This window comes from Jaculus jaculus, chromosome 23 (genome assembly GCF_020740685.1).
Source record: "Jaculus jaculus isolate mJacJac1 chromosome 23, mJacJac1.mat.Y.cur, whole genome shotgun sequence".
Taxonomy (NCBI): domain Eukaryota; kingdom Metazoa; phylum Chordata; class Mammalia; order Rodentia; family Dipodidae; genus Jaculus; species Jaculus jaculus.
In genome coordinates this window covers 4,923,692-4,943,485 of record NC_059124.1, presented here as the reverse complement: position 1 = coordinate 4,943,485, position 19,794 = coordinate 4,923,692, and the positions used below count along the sequence as shown (strand labels likewise).

At 42.9% G+C, this 19,794-nt stretch overlaps 1 protein-coding gene across 1 annotated transcript; it reads left to right on the top strand.

Moving 5' to 3' along the window:
- Positions 1-5,706: 5,706 nt before the first annotated feature.
- Positions 5,707-17,542, top strand: Clec12a (C-type lectin domain family 12 member A). Its single transcript, XM_004668626.2, has 6 exons — positions 5,707-5,923; positions 9,356-9,454; positions 10,082-10,270; positions 11,742-11,893; positions 16,029-16,135; positions 17,025-17,542. Exons 1-6 carry the CDS (start codon positions 5,833-5,835, stop codon positions 17,194-17,196), a joined length of 810 nt encoding a protein of 269 aa, XP_004668683.2. The 5' UTR covers positions 5,707-5,832; the 3' UTR covers positions 17,197-17,542.
- Positions 17,543-19,794: the final 2,252 nt, after the last annotated feature.

Sequence of the window (19,794 nt, the reverse complement as noted above, 5' to 3'; positions counted from 1 at the left end):
TGGGCTACAGCAAGACCCTACCCTGCAAAACCTATCTATATCTATATCTATATCTATATCTATATCTATATCTATATCTATATCTATATCTATATCTATATCTATCTATATCTATATCTATATCTATATCTATATCTATCTCTATCTCTATCTATATCTATATCTATATCTATATCTATATCTATATCTATATCTATATCTATATCTATATCTATATCTATACCTCTCTATACCTCTCTATACCTATCTATACCTATCTATATCATCTATATATCTATATATCAAATGGAAGCCAGGTGTGGTGGTACACACCTTTCATCCCAGCACTTGGGAAGCTGAGGTAGGAGGATTGTTGTGAGTTCAAGGCTAGCCTGAGACTACACAGTGAATTCTGGGTCAGCCTGGGCTCAAGACCCTGCCTCATAAAGAAAAAAAAAATTAAATGGTGCTGGAGAGATAGCTCAGCCATTAACGTGCTTGCTTGCAAAACCTAATAACCTGAGTCCAATTCCTCAGGACCCACATAAAGCCAGATGCACAAAGTGGCACATGCATCTGGAGCTTGTTTGCAATGGCTAGAAACCCTTACACACCCATCCCCTCCCTCCCCCTCTCTGCTTGTAAATAAATAAATAATAAACCTTATGTTTGGGGCTGGAGAGATGGCTTAGTGGTTAAGCGCTTGCCTGTGAAGCCTAAGGACCCCGGTTCAAGGTTCGATTCCCCAGGACCCACGTTAGCTAGATGCACAAGGGAGTGCACACAACTGGAGTTTGTTTGCAGTGTCTGGAGGCCCTGGTGTGCCCGTTTTCTCTCTCTCTCTATCTCTGTTTCTCTTTCTCGCTCTGTCACTCTCAAATAAATAAATAAAAATGATCAAAAACAAAATTAAAAATAATGAACAATGTTTATGCCCTTTCACCTCTCCTGATCTCATGTTCCATAATCTATTAACAATCATAATCTACTAACATAATCCACTCTAATCTACCAACAAGACAAGAATAGAGCGCCGACTTTGTGGCAAGAGAGCCACCACCCCTCCCAGCACAGCCAGGACCCAGGTGAGACCGCAGAGGAACTGGTTGGTGAGAAGAGCAAGGGCGCTGCTTCCACTGTGAACCTGATAGCCTGGGTCAGGGCAGTGCAGGACACCGCAAACACACCAACGCGGAAATCCAGGGCCTGACCAGGTCTCAAAACTAAAGCAGAAGCCGGGCGTGGTGGCGCACGCCTTTAACCCCAGCACTCGGGAGGCTGAGGTAGGAGGATCGCTGTGAATTTAAAGCCACCCTAAGACTACATAGTGATTTCCAGGTCAGCCTGAGCTAGAGTGAGGCCCGACCTTGAAAAACACAACAACAAAAAAACCTAAAATAGAATTGAAGCACACCCACCAGGGCTCAGGGAAGTTTGTAGCAGAAGCGATGGGAAGAATGTAAGAGCCACAGGGTGGAAAGAAATATCCAGAGACACAGCCCTCCCCACGAGGACAAGTCATAACCTACAACTCCATGGAGAACCCCAGCGATCCCACTGAGGACCGCCCTCAGCAGAGCGGGGTATGGAGGAGGGAAACCATGGTACCAACATAGGATGTGTCCATAGAAAATTTCTTCTGAATAAAAAATAATTAATAACTTTTATATAAAACATCTTATGTTTTTTTTTTTAAATCAAATGACAACAAATGCTGGCAAGGCTGTGGGGAAAGAGGAACCCTTAGCCACAGCTGGAGGGAGCTTCCCGCAAAAGATGAAAATAGGTGTCTGGGCTGATCCAGCTACTTCTTTTCTTTGCCCAGACCCTAAACGCCCCGCCCTTGACTGCAGAGAAGCTTGCTCAGTCACGATCGTCGCTGCTCTATTTGCAATAGCTGGGAACTGGAAATCTGCCCGGCTGCCCACCAACTGTTGAATGGCTAATGAAGATGTGGGACATATACGCAGTGGAATTCTAACTAGGTGGCAAGGAAATAATTCAATTTGCAGGCAAATGCATGGCGTTGGGCCTCCTGTGTGGAAGTTACATAGGCTCAGGAAGACAAATGCCTTTGGTGGTTCTCATATGCAATCCCTAAATTGCGTCAACAGGCAGTGAGTTTAAACTGCGATGTGCTCCAGGAATATGGGTACAGAACTTGAATGAGACAGGGATAAAGAGGAGACAGGGAGGGACAAGAGGATGAAGACACCTGACAGGCTAGGCAAGAAGGTCTTTGAGGGCAAGGGACTGTGAGGAGGGGAATCATACGAAACAGAAGACCATGGGCTGGAGAGATGGCTTAGTGGTAAAGGCATTTGCCTGCAAAGCCAGAGGATCCCGGTCAGAGGCTTGATTCCCAGGACCCACTTAAGCCAGATGCACAAGGTGACGCATTGCATCTGGAGTTGTTTTGCAGCGGCTGGAGGCCCTGGCTCACCCATTTTCTCTCTCCCCCCTCTTTCTCTCTCAAATCAATAAATAGATTTTAAAAAATAAACACATAAGACAGCATGAATGAACGCCATAGGAACCTTCCTCGTAGCAATCTACACGATATAACCACCAATGAACAGAGAGGGGAGGCAGACTGGACAGAAACATCCTATAGAAGATGGAACAAATTTAATCCTAAAACCAAGGGGTCTGGCTGGTAAACCCCAGCCACAGGATTGGGTGGCCCTCTCCCCACAGCAAACCGTTGGTCACAGCAACCCATGAGATTACCACAACACTGCAAGCCATTGCTTGACGTCATGGCACTGGAAAGCGCTGTGGGAACTGCCGGGAGAGAGTGGTTAGCAGTAACATAAATAAGCAGAAACCAACCAACCAAAAAGCCAACCAACCAACCGGGCCAGAACTGCACCCCCGTATGAGGATACGATGGGACATGAGGCCTGCTGTGGGCACAGAAGTGACCCCTGGTGCAGGGAACCAAGCTGGAATTTACTCCACAGACATGAAACTTAGACTCCAGAGCAAAGCTCCCACAGCTCTCTGGATGTCAAGAGTGAGCACACACACCAGAAAGTCTCTCAAATAACTACGGATATCTTCTTGAATCCAAGCTGCCCTCACTCTTGGTTGGAGACTGTGTTGTCTTTTAGAGATGGCGGAGAATGCTGGGGAGATCCAAGATCCAACGACACACCAAGAGAGGATAGCTGACTTCTCACCACAAGACATCCCGCTTCTAACACATCACCTGGGGCCCAGGAGAGGCGGCAGAGACAGTGGCAGCAACAAAGCCCCTGCCCTCGCTGAGCTCAACACCCGGCCCAGGGAGGTGAAAACAGACAATCAAGGCCAAGGAAGACTCAGCCCAGAATCAGACTGCTAAGGGCCCTACTGTGACATCGAGGAAGAGGGAATGGGCAGATTGTAAGAGCCACAGAGTGGGTAGGAATCTCCTGAGGCACAGTACCCCACCTAGAATGAGGGCCTCCCCACAGTGAATACCATCAACCCCGCTGGGGAGGGTCCTCAGGGAAAGGGGGGTAGGGGTGCAGGGTGGGGTGAAGGGACTTAGATTTTGACCTTTTATAAAATAAAACTTGGGGAGGGGAGGGAGGGAATTACCATGGGATATTTTTTTATAATCATGGAAAATGCTAATAAAAATTAAAAAAAATGAAAAATAAATAAATAAGGATAATAAAAAAAAACTTGTAAAAAGTCTGTTTTTAAAAACTTTTTACTGACAACTACAAAGCTTACCTTGATGTAATTGCCTTCTCCCTCTCCTTTGTCACCTCTCTAATATTGCTTTAATTAAATTGAAATTACTTTTTTTTGAAAAATTTATTTATTTAATTTATTTGTGTGTGAGTGTGTGTGTGTGAATGTGTCAGGCTTTCTGCGGGAAGCTGGGAAAATGAACCGAGGCTGGCAGACTTTATAAGCAAGTACCTTTAGCTGCTGAGCCATCTCTCCAGCCCTTAAAACTGACTTTTATGCTATTGATACTTCCAATCTCAGACGATGCTTTCTCATTCTTTTCTTTTCTTCGATAGTTTAAATTTTTTCTTCTATTTGGTTTTGCAAATATCTAGTTTATTTGTACCTGGGATTTCTTTTTTTCTTTGTATTTTTGGTAGCTCTTGTTGAGGATTCTAACATAATCAAGAAGTTTATGTTTTGCCAAAATCTCTGGGACACAATGAAGGAAGTTCTAAGAAGTAAATTTATAGCCTTAAGTGCCTATATTAAGAAATTAGAAAGGTCACAAGTAAACGACCTAATGCTTCACCTTAAAGCCTTGGAAAAGAAGAACAAGGCAAAAGAAGTTTATGTTTAAGTGAGTTTTATTTATTTTTTAGCAAGAGAGAGAGAGAGAGAGAGAGAACATTGGTGCCCCAGGGCCTCAGCCAATGAAATGGAACGCCAGACAATTGCGCCACCTAGTGGGCATGTGCAACCTTGCACTTGCTTCACCTTTGTGCATCTGACTTACGTGGGATCTGAGGAGTTGAACACAGGTCCTTGGGCTTCGAAGGCAAGCGTCTTAAATACATTCTCTCTATAATCAGAAATAATTCCTATCTACCTTATATTGTTTGTATGTGGCAATCCCAAAAAGGATTTCAAAGAAGGATCAGCAGAGTGCATCCAGAAGCAGGTCCTGCTCTCTGTGCTTGTGTAGCTCATAAAGAAATGAGATCAATGATATTAATATTGGGGGCTGGAGGGATGGCTTAGTGGTTATGGGCTTGACTATGGAACCTAAGGAGCCAGGTTCAATTCCCCAGCACCCACGTAAGCCAGATGCACAAGGTGGCACATGCATCTGGAGTTCATTTGCCAAGGTTGGAGGCCCTTTCTATCTATCTGCATATCTATCTATCCATCTATTTATCCATCCATCCATCCATCAATCCATCCATCCATCCATCTATCTTTCATATATCTATTATCTATCTATCTATCTATCTATCTATCTATCTATCTATCTATGTCTATCTCTCTCAAATAATTATATAAATGACATTTTTTTAATAAAAAAACACTGATATTGAATCAAACTGGTCACATTCTACTTGATCATAATAGAAACTCATTTCTCACCCTCTTTTGAAGACTAGCAAAGCATCAAATAAGTTTGGGTCAATCTGTTAAGGATCAGAAAGGCTGGTCCCATTTTTCTTGCAGACCTGCTCATGGAGCCCTCATACATGATCTCTGCCTGAAGTGTGCAAACTTCAGCACAGTCCTGGACTCCACATCCAGATTTTGCTGTTGTTGTTTAGGGCATCCATGTGCGCTAAAATCTCCCATTGTGTTATCTGAGGCCACACAACAGGGCAAAGGCCTGGTTCTTTTCTTTCTCTCATTTGGAGCCCTCGTTGTACCTGTCCAGTTCTGGCTAAGCCCGTCCTTCTTGGAGACCTTGACCATGACACACACAGCCCAACTGTCTGCATCGGAAGGTGTTTGAAAACTACATTACATCCATTAGTTTCTTGCTGGAAGGCCAATTGTATGACTACATCTGTACCATGTTGTGCGAATGATTTATGTAGACTGCAGGATGCTCACATTATCTAGACAAAAAAAAAAAAAAAACTACTGTATGGAGTAGGTAACTATAGAAATGAGAAAAGGGAAGAAGAAATAAGAGGAAGGAAGGCATTTCCCCTTTCAACCCCTGTCTGAAACCACAAACCGGGCTGTGCCTCACTTGGAGATCTTTGGAGACTAGAACCGTAGGCTTATGGAAGAAAGTTCCAGTTGGTGAGCTGCCGTTCTCAAACAGAAGCCCAAAGCCACGGTCCTTGATCCTCCTCCGGCCGTGCTCTCCCTCGCCTCGCTTTGAAAGGACACTGTGTCCAGTCTGCTGTGCAGTCATCAATGTCTGAGGAAATTACTTATGCAAATCTAAAATTCCAGGACTTTGATAAGAAAGACAATATCCAGGAACTTGACATATGTGGGCCAAAAGGTAAGATTTTGAGCTATGGATGTATCCTGAGGTAGTTAGAGAGGTCCCAGCTCCGCACGTGAGGTGGTAGTGATTGGATTGTCTTTCAGGTCCACCAAAAATGCTAAAATGATCATCAGGTCTTTCCTAACGCGCGGGTCAGTGCAGGGGAGCACTCCTGATCTTATACATGTATAATGGCGTTCGTCTATACCTTTTAATATCATCCTCGAGGTGTGTCAGGCAAGGATAATATTTTGAGATAGTGGGGTTGCATAAAATGTTTCTTTTATGCAATGAGGCCATGAAACAAGAACTACACATTGTCCAGGAAAGTTATGGGCCTATATGCTTTTATTTGTAAAAATTCAAGCAGAAAAAATGTTTGCATGTATATGTGAGTGAGTGTATGTGGGGCGGGGGGAGACAGAGACAGGAGGAAAGAGACGATAAAGCATTGCCTTTGACCACTGATTGCCAATTCACCTCTCATTCCCTCTTCATCCTACTCTGCCAGGCATCATGGTTTCATGAATCAGACTGCTCTGGTCTCATTCACTTTTATTCCAGTGCACGCGTCTGTTCTTTACTGCCTCACTATCCTAGAGCTTTCATAATGTTGAATAGTTTTCTGAGTACTATCTTTAAAAACATATAGATACTTCCTTATGAGAGAGAGGTGGGGGAGGGAGAGAGGAAAAGAGAATGCACACAATAGGGTCTTCAGTCTCGGCAAACAAACTCCAGACACATGTGCCCCCTTGAGCCTCTGGCTTATGGTGGCTGGAATCGAACCTGGGTCCTGACGCTTTGCAGGCAAGCGCTTTAACTGCTAAGCCACGTCTCCAGCCATTTAAGTACGTTCTTGATCTGGCATGCTGACATATGCTTGTAATCCCAGTCCTCATGAGGCTGAGGAAGGAGGGTCACAGGGTTAAGGGCAAGCTAGCCAAGTTAATGAGACTCTATCTCAAAACAAAAAAGAGGTCTAAGAATGCAGTGCCGTGGCAAAGTGACTTTCTAGCATGTGTCACTCTAATGTCAAACCATAGTACCACAAAAGAAAGAGAAAAATGAGAAAAGGAAGAGAAACAAGATGAGTAACCCATCATTTTCTTTGGGACTTCTCCTGGACACAGCCTCATTGTGTTTGCTGTCCTGTGAAAGTTGACTTCTTTCTTGCTCAGAGGGCCTTTTCTTTGTCCCATTTTTGGTGTCACTCAATATACTTTTCCTTTCTTTCTTTTTTTTTTTCTTTTCTTTTTTTTGAGGTACAGTCTCCTCAGCCAATGCTGACCTAGAATTCACTATGGAGTCTCAGGGTGGCCTAGAACTCACGGCGATCCTCCTACCTCTGCCTCCCGAGTGCTGGGATTAAAGGCGTGCGCCACCATATCCAGCTTCAATGTACTCTCCTAAGTTGCCTCAATTCATCTTTTGCATTGCATTGCATGACTTACTTCCTTGCAATCTTTTTTCTTAGTCACCTCAAGACTAGAAAATATCGAGCCAGTTCCACTTCTCCACATGCAATTTTCATTTTCTTTTTTTCCATCTTCTTAAACATCATTTTAAAAAAATTTTTTTTAAAAATTATTTATTTGAGAGCGACAGACAGAGAGAGAAAGACAGGTAGAGGGAGAGAGAGAGAATGGGCGCGCCAGGGCTTCCAGCCTCTGCAAACGAACTCCAGACGCGTGCGCCCCCTTGTGCATCTGGCTAACGTGGGACCTGGGGAACCGAGCCTCGAACCGGGGTCCTTAGGCTTCACAGGCAAGCGCTTAACCGCTAAGCCATCTCTCCAGCCCTAAACATGATTTTTTGCATGAATCATATCTCTGTAGATCTTCTGAATCTATACTGCTTTTGAAATAGAAAGTGTACCCTAAATTAGAACCTTTGAGCTGGATGATCTCCCAGCAGATCCTGTCATGTTCATTATGCTGTTGGGCACACAGTTGACCTTTCTCCACAGACCTGAATATAATGTCCTGACCACAACCTGCTCCAAACTTCTGTTTGCCTATTTGTCTATGTCCTGCCTCTTCAGACACTATTTCACTCTTTATTTCTCTTTCCTTCCTTCTTTCCTTTTGTTTCTTTCTCTTTCTTCCTATTATCTCTCATCTATTATCTATTACCTATACATCAATCGATCTATCATCTATCTACCTATCTGTCCATCTATTTATGTATCATCTATCTATAATCTCTCATCTATTCTCTGTCAAGGTAAAATATTTCCATGAAAATGGAGACATTCATGTATAACCAGCTCTGTTTTATTAGCACCCACAACCATGTCTAGCATACAGAAGGCACCCATTAGATAACTTTTAAATCATTGAGTCTATACATAAATGAGAAAATAATTCTCAGAAACGATAGCACCTAAATTTGTAATTCTTGACTATTGCAGTTCTTTCACTAATAATAGTTTTTCAAAATGTTGAGAAATTGTTTCACATTTTATTTGTAATTAGATTTCCTAACATTATTGCACCATCAAATGTGAGATGTAAGATGTATTTCAGAAGCAGAGTAAAATTATCACATCCAACCTTTAATTGTCCTTTCTTATAACTGTCCTTCCTCATATACACAGGTGATGATAAATTAAATCATATAATGATTTAACAATTCACAATATAAATTTTGTAAGTGTTTATTCTGTTCATCACAATTGAAAAAAAAATGGAAGCATTCAATAGCCTTGTGTGTGTGTGTGTGTGTGTGTGTGTTGGTTTTTCAAGTTGGGTCTCACTCTAGCTCAGGCTGACCTGCAATTCACTATGGAGTCTCAGGGTGGCCTCAAACTCTCGGCGATCCTCCTACATCTGTCTCCCAAGCGGTGGGATTAAAGGCATCCACCACCATGCCTGATTCACCAATAACAATATTTTGATAAAAGTCATTCACAAGATCGAAAAATTCAAATGAGAAATGGCTAAGATGGAGGGCTGACAAGGGGACAGGAGACATGACCAAGAGATAGGCTACCTTACCCCTATGCAGATGCAGGATGGTACAGGGCTACATCGATGGCTGAAACTGTTTCTTTGACAAGCCTCGGCCTTACAGTTATTGAGAAACTTCTCAGCTTGACCTCTGCCTTCACTTCTTGTTACTTGCTTTCCCGAAATTTATTCAGAGACGCTCTGTACCCAGGTTGATCTGTTTCCTTCCCTTTCCTCTCTTTCTAAACTTCCGTGTTGTGTTTTGTTTATAATGCTGAGAAGACTCTTACCAGTCTAGAAGTTAACGTCCTTGCCTATAAGAGCCACTGCCCAGGTAAAAGAACTTACTGAACATTTCTCATTCCTTTTTGTATCATTGGCTTTATGCCATTGGAAGAAACAAAAGTATGACATTTCATGAAGGAAAAGAAAAATGAGTAAATTTAAGGTTTATGCTGCTTCCAGAGCTCTTTGCTATTTTCTTTTCTTTCCACAGTGCCTCCCGCTCCTTCCCATTTATGGAACAAGACAGTGTTGGCTCTGAGCTTCCTATGCCTTCTGCTGCTCATTGGCCTGGGAGTCTTAGGAGGCATGTGTATGTATCAGCCCTGTTTTAGATCCTTTTTTTAAAACTTTATTTTTATTTATTTATTTGAGAGAGAGAGAAAGAGGCAGAGAGAGGGAGAGAGAGAATGGGCACACCAGGGCCTCCAGCCACTGCAAATGATTTTCAGATGCGTACGCCTGCCCCCTTGTGCAACTGGATTACATGGGTCCTGGGGAATTGAACTGAGGTCCTTTGGCTCTGCAGGCAAATGCCTTAACTGCTAAGCCAGCTCTCTCCAGCCCTTTGGATGGAAAGAGAATGCATTTAGAGTGTTTGTTCTTTGAAATAAGGTTTTGTGATAAAGGCTTCATCACGCACCAGTGGACTACACGGTCCCTTCCCCTCATCCCTGTAGAGTAATTTCTTCCTACTACTTAAATACTATATTAAAAATTACCCGTCACCATGAAACCTTCTGAGTCGCCCCAAGGTCACTGCCATCTGAAAAGAGGAGATTAAGTGGAGGGAGGGAGGGTATTACCATGGGACATTTTTTATAATCATGGATGTTGTTTAAAAAAATTGAAAAATAAAATACCTGTTAAATGTGATAGTTGTTGAAGATCTACAGTTTTTTTATTTTTAATCATGTCTTCTCTCTTTTTAAATCTGGAGTTTATGCAACTTTGCAGGCACACATGGCGGAACTGAGTAGACTGCAGAATGCTGAGGAAGAGCTGCAGAGGAACGTTTCTGCGCAGATGCTGCACAACAGCAACAGCTCCGCGGAGATCAGTAAGCTCTCCTCCTCGCTGCAGAGGCTGGCCACCTCTTTGTGTCGCGAGCTGTATAAGAAGGAGCCAGGTAATCCGGACTGCTCAGAACTAAAGCTACTTGCACCAACTCTCAGAGTCCTTTAAGAAGTGGTTGAATGGGTCACTGATATGTTGATGTTGTTAGAAAAAAAAACAACAACAACAAAAGAAAGAACTATAGGTGGCCAAATCCCAAGGGTCTCATAGACCCATGACAACGCAATAGAAATGTATAGTTCCTCCATTATGCAACTCACTGGTGTTGTTTGTGGGCACTAAGCAGAAGGGATGCCTCTTTAAAAGTTCTGTCGATGATTAATGACTAAAGGCCACAGAAGAGAAACAGTTACCAGGGCTGCCCATGGAGTTGGGGAAAGTCAGTTTTTAAAATATGTTGCCATCAGGTTCACATTGCTGGTAGAAATCACCTGAGCAAGAGCAGCTTTTGGGGGAAGAGGGGTTTATTTTGGCTTACAGACTTGAGGGGAGCTTCATGATGGCAAGGGAAAACAATGGCATGAGCAGAGGGTGGACATCACCCCCTGGCCAACATAAGGTGGACCATAGCAACAGGAAAGTGTGCCAAACAGTGGCAAGGGGAAACTGGCTATAACACCCATAAGCCCACCCGCAACAGTACACTCCCTCCAGGAGGCGTTAATTCCCAAATCTCCATCAGCTGGGAACCTAGCATTCAGAACACCTAAGTTTATGGGGGACACCTAAATCAAACCACCACACAGTATCTCCAGATGTTCTCATAATTTTTGTATCTGAAAGGTGTTCCTTGTGCTTCTGAGAAGCCTCTCAATAGTGTACAAGTCACAGAAGGCCTCATGGTGCTGGGAAGAAGTGACAGAGGAGTGCTCAGCACTGCAATATCTCTATCACACCTTCCAAGGCTCAGGGTCCATTGCGGAAGAGGTGGCGGAAAGAATGTAAGAGCCAAAGGAAGGGTAGGACTCCTTACAACGCGCTCCTCCACATACAAAATGGCCTGGACATCCATGACCTCACAGTGCCTGACACTACCTACACAAGACCATCATAAGAGGAGGAAAAGATCATGACATCAAAATAAAAGAGAGGCTGATTGAGAGGGGGTGGGGATATGATGGAGAGTGGAGTTGCAAAGGGGAAAGTGGGGGTAGGGAGGGTACTACCATGGGATATTGTTTACAATCAGGGAAGTTGTTAATGAAAAGAAAATTAATTTAAAAATATAGCGTACAAGTGACAGAGATGGAGGTGCACATGATGGGGAAGACAGGGCTGGTTCAGAAATGGGAGACCGATCTCACTGGACGGCATGTTTGCTGATGAATGTGTACAGCCCTAAGTGATCACAGGGAGAGAGCCCAGGTCTCCTCGCACGGGCGACGCGCTCCCATCCGAGGGCTGGATTTCTTTCCCTCCTTTGCCCCAGAAAGAAGGATCGCAGTGAACTTGCTCACTGTGGGATGGAGGGGAAACAAGCACGAGGCATGAAGCCTCTTCACCCACCCGTGTTCTCCTTGCAGAGCACAAGTGTAAGCCTTGCCCGAAGAGCTCGGTGTGGTACAAGGGGAGCTGCTACTTCCAGCTGAGTGATGCCCACGCGTGGCAAGCCAGCGAGAGGCTGTGCTCCGCCCAGAACGCAAGCCTGCTGACCATTGAGGACAAGAGCACGCTGGTAAGGTACCTGTCTCTATGACAACGGAAATCTCTTTCTTCATCTTGAAGTGAGGAGGAGGGAGTAAGTGGAGGAAGACTTGTATAGACCCACTCACGATTTGGACTTAATTGCAGTGGGAGGTGACGGACACGCTGCACAATTCTCTCGAAACTCAAAATTAGCCTAGGACCTCAGCATCAGGAGGATTGCAGCAGCTTGAGCGCATGAGGAGGCTGTGAGCGCATCCAGGCTGGAAGTGTGCGCAGGTTTCAGACGTGCTTCCTGAACTCTTCCCTAAACCTGGGACACAGGGTTCCATACAGACCGCAGAGAGTGTTCCTTGGTTCTGTCACACTGTGTTTTTTTAAATCTATTTTTTCTTTTACTTACTTAATTGAGAGCAAGAGAGAAAGAGAGAGAGAAGGAAGGAGAGAGAGAGAGAGAGAATGGACGGACTATTGTAAATGAACTCCAGATGCATGCACCACCTTCTGCAGCTGGCCTATGTGGGCAACTGGGGAATTGAACATAAATCTTTAGGCTGGGGCTGGAGAGATGGCTTAGTGGTTAAGCGCTTGCTTGTGAAGCCTAAGGACCCCGGTTCGAGGCTCAGTTCCCCAGGTCCCACATTAGCCAGATGCACAAGGGGGCGCACGCGTCTGGAGTTCGTTTGCAGAGGCTGGAAGCCCTGGCGCGCCCATTCCCTCTCTCTCCCTCTATCTGTCTTTCTCTCTGTGTCTGTCGCTCTCAAATAAATAAATGAATAAATAAATAAATAAATAATTTTTAAAAAATCTTTAGGCTGCATAAGCAAGCACCTTACCTCCTAAGCCATCTTTTTAGCCCTCACATTGTTTTTTTCTTTGTTAACTAAAAAAAAAAATAAATAAAAGCAAAGCTAAACTGCCTAGCATAATATATTCATTTGTTTATTTTTTCAGGTCTAAAGAACTTCTCTGTGTTTTATTTATTATTTGTCACTTTTCATCTCTCACATAGTAGTTGTTTCTTTCTTTTTTATTTTGTTATTTTTTGTTTATTTATTTGAGAGAGACAGAGAGGGACCAAAAGAGGCAGATACAGAAAGGGAGAGAGAATGGGCGTGTCAGGGCCTCCAGCCACTGCAAACAAACTCCAGACGCGTGTGCCCCCTTGAGCATCTGGCTAACGTGGGTCCTAGGGAGTCGAGCCTCGAACCAGGGTCCTTAGGCTTCACAGATAAGCGCTTAACCACTAAGCCATCTCTCCAGCCCTCTCTTTTTTTTTTTTTTAATTATTGTTATTATTGTTTTGTTTTCTTGGGACAAATCCCACTCTGTAGCCTAGGCTGGCTTCAAACTCACTATCTAGCCCAAGTTGGCATTGAACTCACAGCAATCCTCCTACCTTAGTATTGCGAGTCTGGTATTATAGGTGTGAACCACCATGCCTGACTTGTAATCATTTATTTATTGATTGATTTTGCACTAGTGTCAGCCAAAGTTTATTGTTTTTTAAAAAAAATTTTGTTCATCTTTATTTATTTAAGAGTGACAGAGAGAGAGAGAGAGAGAGAGAGAGAGAGAGAGAGAGAGAGGCAGATAGAAAGAGAGAGAGAAAGGAAAAACAAAACTTTTCTTATAGTGCAGAAGTTGAGATATTTTAGAAAATTTAACTTTGGCTTAAAAATGAATTTTGTCAAAAAGGAGGTGGAAAGAGCATAAGAGCCACAGGTTGGGAAGTCATACCCAGAGGCATTGCCGCCTCTAATATCTGACTGCTACTGTCAAAATGCATAACCCACAACCCCATAGGAAATACCAGAAACCCCACTGAGGGGGGTCTCCAGCGGAATGGGGGCAGGGATGAGGGAAAGGATGGTACCAACACATGATGTATCCATACCAAGTATGTCTGTAATATAAAAAAAAAAGTGAGGCAATAACTGTATGACAATTAGAATAGGTTTAAAAACAAAAGTGAGCTGGGCTTGGTGGCACATGCCTTTAATCCCAGCACTCAGGAGACAGAGGTAGGAGGATTGCCGTGAGTTCGAGGTCACCCTGAGACTACATAGTGAACTCCAGGTCAGCCTGGGCCAGAGATAGATCCTACCTTGAAAAACAAATCAAACAAACAAAAAATGATGGGCTGGAGTGATGGCTTAGCAGTTAAGGCGCTTGCCTGCAAAGCCTAAGGTCCCATGTTCAACTCTCCAGATCCCATGTAAGCCAGACACACAGAGGTGAGGCAAGTGCAAGGTCGCACACACCCACTAGGTGGCACAAGCATCTGGAGGTCAATTGTAGTGGCTGAGACCCTGGTGCACCAATTCTCTCTCTCTTTCTCTCTGTGTATAAAAGTTAATTAAACACCAAAATGGCAATGCCACATGAGGAATAGAGAAAGGATGAGACTAAGTCTTTAAAATATTAATGACTGAATTTCCCAAAGCTGATGACAGGTATTTAGACCAGAATTTCTGAGTTGTGAGAAACTATGCTCACCGTCTGTCTTTGTTTCAGATGTAGCTCTCAGAGTGAGCACAATGTGACGTTTCTGTATTTCCCTTTCTTATGCACAGAAACATTGAGTTCTTTCATATGATTATTGGCTATTTTTGTGGCACCATTGTTAGAATCTTAGGAAGAAAATATTTCTCTACTGCCATTACCATGTTTTAATTGAATAAGTTGCTTTTGTATTAAAAAACAACAACGACAACAACAATAGGGCTGGAGAGATGGCTTAGCGGTTAAGCGCTTGCCTATGAAGCCTGAGGACCCCGGTTTGAGGCTCGGTTCCCCAGGTTCCACGTTAGCCAGATGCACAAGGGGGCGCACGCGTCTGGAGTTCGTTTGCAGTGGCTGGAAGCCCTGGCGTGCCCATTCTCACTCTTTCTCTACCTTTCTCTCTCTCTCTCTCTCTCTCTCTCTCTCTCTCTCTCTCTCTCTCTCTCTCTCTCTGTCACTCTCAGATAAATAAATAAAAACAAATGAAAATTAAAACAATAAAATAGGGCTGGAGAGATGGCTTAGTGGTTAAGGCATTTTGCCTGCAAAGCCAAACGATCCTGGCTCGATTCTCCAGGACTCACATAAGCCAGATGCACAAGAGAGCGCATGCATCTGGAGTGTGTTTGCAGTGGCTGGAGGCCCTGGCACACCCATTCTCTCTCTCTCCCCCTCCCTCTTTCTCTCTCTCAAATAAATAAATAAACATTATATTTAAAAATAAAACAAAATAAAATCACCTGTTCTTTTGGCTGCAAAATTCTGGGCTAGTTCAAGACTATATTCTGTTACCACTCTGCTGGGATTTTTGCTCTCTTTTTTGGTTAAATCTGGTTTGGAGTCATTAACTACTTCCTTTGTCCAGACAGCGGTGGGGCCTGGGGAGGTCTCCGAGAGAGCCGATGGAGGCCACAGCCCCCTGTGTCCGCCAGATTCTTGTCCATTAGACAAGGAATGCAGATGCGGTTAGCGTCTGGGAAGGTTTTATTACAGGGCAAAGGTATACATACTCCCGAAGGAATGTGGGCTTCTCACCAGAAAGTCATATAGCTGACGTTTCATAGTTTGTCTTATGAGAAAAATTTCGTGGAAAGGGGATTTTAAGGGAAGGAATGATGAGTTGGGTAGGGAGTTTGAGGAATTCCAGGAATGGGTTGGGATAGCCCAAGAATAAAGTTTACTTCCTTTTCTGGTCTACTATGAGATTTGGTGTGCTTTGGAGTATCAGACGCACGATGGGACTTGCAGGTCTATTACACTGATGATGTCGTCATAATGAAGTAAAAGGCAGCCAGCAAGTCCCTGGGGCAGTCATGTGGGTCCAGCTGCTCTAGGGTGGTCTTGCTTTTGACTGCTGGGGCAATCAGGCGATGTCTTATTGTCACACAGTGCAGCAGTTAAGTCAGCCTTCTGCCACTGGGAAGTTTGTCTCTTTTCCCTTGTTTTTTGTTTAGCTGACGTCACTTATTAGACAGAAAATGATATTGTGAAAATTCTGAACTCTTACAGGAAGAGGTACTTTCAATTTCTTTTAAATGGCATTGAAAAGTAGCAATGCTATATCAGAAATGAATTCTAAACAATCTAGGAGAAGTTATATTGTGAGGTAATGCAAAGAAATAAAGACAATTAATTAAACAGAACATCTCTATTTCCTGTAGGAATTTATAAAATCAAGTAATTTATATCACTTCTGGTTGGGTTTATCTCCCACATATAATTACATAGACCATGTGACCATAGATGAAAAGATTTTCTCCTCTAAATGGTAAGTTACTGTTTTATACAATTTTTATGATTGGATTTGAATAGAAATGTTTTCTCTCAGGAACATTGTGGAGGATTGCAGTTGACACCACGTTCAAGAGAGATTGTGTTCCTGATCAGAACTAACCTGCCGGCTTCTTTGTTGTATATAAAATGAGAAAAGTGGCTGCAAATATCTTGTCCTTATTTTGATAAATCACTACCTAACTTGCAGCAACTAAATTATGGAGATATTTTATGAATAATATTTTTTATTTTAAAAAATTGTGGAAACTGGGCTGGAAAGATGGCTCGGTGACTAACGTGATTGCCTGCAGAGCCTAGTGAACGAGGTTTGATTGCTCAGTATCCACATAAAGCCAGATGCACAAAATGGTGCATGCATCTGGAGTTCATTGGCAGTGACTAGAGGCCCTGGTGTGCCCATTTTTCTACTGTCTTTCACTCTTTCTCTTTGCAAATAAATAAATAAAAATTGTGGAAACCTATTAGGCACTTAATGTTATGCTAAATTCTGTCCTTTCTAGATGGATGACAGATAATTTATCTCTAAAATTATTTAACACATTGTATGTGTCAGCTGAATAGATAATTCTAGTGATAAATGAATATAACTTGATTAATACTTCAGTCAGAATATACCGAATAACCAAAATTGAATTTCAGCCTCTGGATTTTTCTTGTAACTGACATTTGAAGTAGAAATTTTCAAGTGAATCTGAATTTGAAGACCAACTTAAAGGGCATTTGAGTATAATGGTCGCCATGAAGGTCAGAATGTATTTCATACATACAATATATATACATATATAACACAGGCATCTATAGTTTTTCTGAGTGTGTTTCAAATGTGTAACTTGCTAAGTATAATCCCCTGTTTTCTCTTACAGGTTTAAAGGAAACACGAGCAACTTAAGTGAGTTGTATTGTGGATATGTCAACGGAAATTATGTTTCGTATTCTGCCTGCTCTCGGAAAAAAAGTGTCATGTGTCTAAAGACAGCCAGTGAAGTGAAGGTCATGAACATGCTGATGAGCAACAGTCTGGAGGGGAGCATGTAGCTTTGTCATTTGCCTCAAAAGATGACCTGCCATTAAACAGAACTTCAAGTTCCATGTAGCTTGTGGCTCACGAGGGTAACAGTAACACTGTGACTAAATGTCTACCTCTCCTCACATTCCTGTCTTCACACTTCTTTCTATTCATCTTCTGAGTATAAGAAAACCCAGCCACATCTTCTCACCTACATTCCAGTACAGACACTATTCAAATATGTTTTGGAGAAGGTATGGATCCGAAGCTAGTTTTCCAGGCCCTTTCCAGAATAATCTAGGCAAATTTCAGCCTTAGTAAATCAGGAAAAAAAAAAAAGAGTCTAGAAAAAAATCTCACAACATGAACCATTTTGACTTATTCCACTAGTGCAGGTTTGTTAGTATTTTGCAAAAAAAAAAAAAAAAAAAAGGAAGATGAGAAATATGTATTGCTTCAACATATAGAAAAGCATTTGATAAGATTTAATAATCAGGGGGGAGGGAATTACCATGGGATTTTTTTATGATCATGGAAAACGTTAATAAAAATTTAAAATTTAAAAAAGATTTAATAAGCAAAATAAAACTATTTAGAAAACTAGAAGTAGAGTTTTCAAATATGTGAAGAATTTAGACATAAAGAGCAAAAACATTAAAAAAAAACCTTAGTCATAGTTAATATATTTCTAGTAAGAGGATGAAGGGGTGTGGGCTGGAGAGATGGCTCAGCAGCTTAAGATGTTTGCCTGTGAAGGGAAACAATCAAAGTTCGATTCCCTAGTACCCAAGCAAAGCCAGATGCACAAAGTGGCGCATGCATCTGGAGTTCATTTGCAGCAGCTGGGGGCCCTGGCACGCACATTCTCTGTCTCTCTTCTTTCTCTTTCTGCTTGCAAATAAATAAATACATATATTTTTTTAAAACAGGAGGGCTGGAGAGATGGCTTAGTGGTTAAGCGCTTGCCTATGAAGCTTACGGACCCCGGTTCGAGGCTCTCTTCCACAGGACCCACGCTAGCCAGATACACAAGGGGGCGCACACATCTGGAGTTCTTTTGCAGTGGCTAGAAGCCCTGGTGCTCCTATTCTCTCTCACTCTCTCTCTCTTTCTCTCTCTCTCTCCCTCTTTCTCTCTGTCACTCTCAAATAAAAAATAAACAAAAAATTTAAAAAAAGAGGTGTGTGTGTGTGTGTGTGTGTGTGTGTGTGTAGGCACAGTGTTGAGGTCAGAGGACAACATTAAGCTGTCTGCGCTCCACCTTCTCTGAGGCAGGTTGGTATTTCCCATGAGCTTCAGACTAGCTTCAGATTCTCCTGGCTTCGTATTCTATCTGCTGAGCTTGTGTTGGGGTCACAATTTGAATCAGCCACTTTACATCCAGCTTCATAGAGTGCTTGGGGAATTGAACCCAGGCCAGCAGGCTTTGCAAGCAAGTACTACTAACCACTTAGCCATCTGCCAGCCCACAATATTACTGATCATTTTTGAACTCTTAGAATAAGAATTATTATGGCTGGAGAGGTGGCTCAACAGTTAAGATGCTTGCCTACAAAGCCTAACAACCCGGGTTTGATTCCCCAGAACCCACATAAAGACAGATGCACTAAGTGGTGCATGCATCTGGAGTTTGTTTGCAACAGCTGGAGGCCCTGGTGCACCTGTTCTCTCTTTCCATTTCTCTTCTCTCTGTCTCATTTTAAATTAATTAGTTAATTAATTAATTAAAATTTTTAAAAGAACAAGCATTCTACCAAGGCCACTGCATAAAATTTTAATATAAAATTTAACTATATTTGATGTATAAGCAATGTATTAATGGACACAATTTTTTAGTATTTATTCATTTATTGATTTGAGTGGGAGAAAGAAACAGAGAGAGAGAGAGAGAGAGAGAGAGAGAGAGAGAGAGAGAGAGAGAGAGAGAGAGAATGGGCGCGCCAGGGCCTTCAGCCACTGCAAACAAACTCCAGATGTGTGCAACCCCCTCGTGCATCTGGCTTACGTGGGTCCTGGAGAGTTGAACCAGGATCCTCTGGCTTTGCTGGCAAACACCTTAACTGCTAAGCCATCTCTCCAGCCTGGAAACAATTTTTTTTAGATGGAATGTTATTTGTACGTCATCCTAAAACATAAAATAGCAGTAAATGTACTTAATAAATCTACTGAAAAGGCAGAAAATCTCGGCATGCAAATGTGTTGTGAACTTTACCCCACTGTCTTCCTGCTCCGTCACCTCCATGGAGGCGATGCTTCCTTGGGGGAGTGTTCTCACGCAGACTCCTGACTGCAGGCGGGGCAGCTCTGCAGGCCTCTTCCAGAGGTCAGGTGAATGCTACTACCTGGAATATTCCTTCCTCAATGCTGCTGTAGGCTCAGAAGTGACAACCAAAGACTCCAAGGCCTGTGCTCCAGAATCTATAAATGTTACTTTATCAGGAAAAACGGGCCTGTGCAAATGAGATTCCGTTAAGAATCTGTTTTTTTTTTTTTGAGGTAGAAGCGCGCTCTAGTCAAGGCTGACCTGGAATTCACTATGGAGTCTCAGGGTGACTTTGAACTCATGGCGATCCTCCTACCTCTGCCTCCTGAGCGCTGGGGTTAAAGGCGTGCACCACCACGCCTGG

Excerpts from the sequence above, each read along its gene's own strand:
- Clec12a (XM_004668626.2), top strand. The coding sequence starts at position 5,833 with ATGTCTGAGGAAATTACTTATGCAAATCTAAAATTCCAGGACTTTGAT. Across the intron at positions 5,924-9,355 it reads TGACATATGTGGGCCAAAAG|TGCCTCCCGCTCCTTCCCAT; the intron begins GTAAGATTTTGA and ends TTCTTTCCACAG. Across the intron at positions 10,271-11,741 it reads GCTGTATAAGAAGGAGCCAG|AGCACAAGTGTAAGCCTTGC; the intron begins GTAATCCGGACT and ends TTCTCCTTGCAG.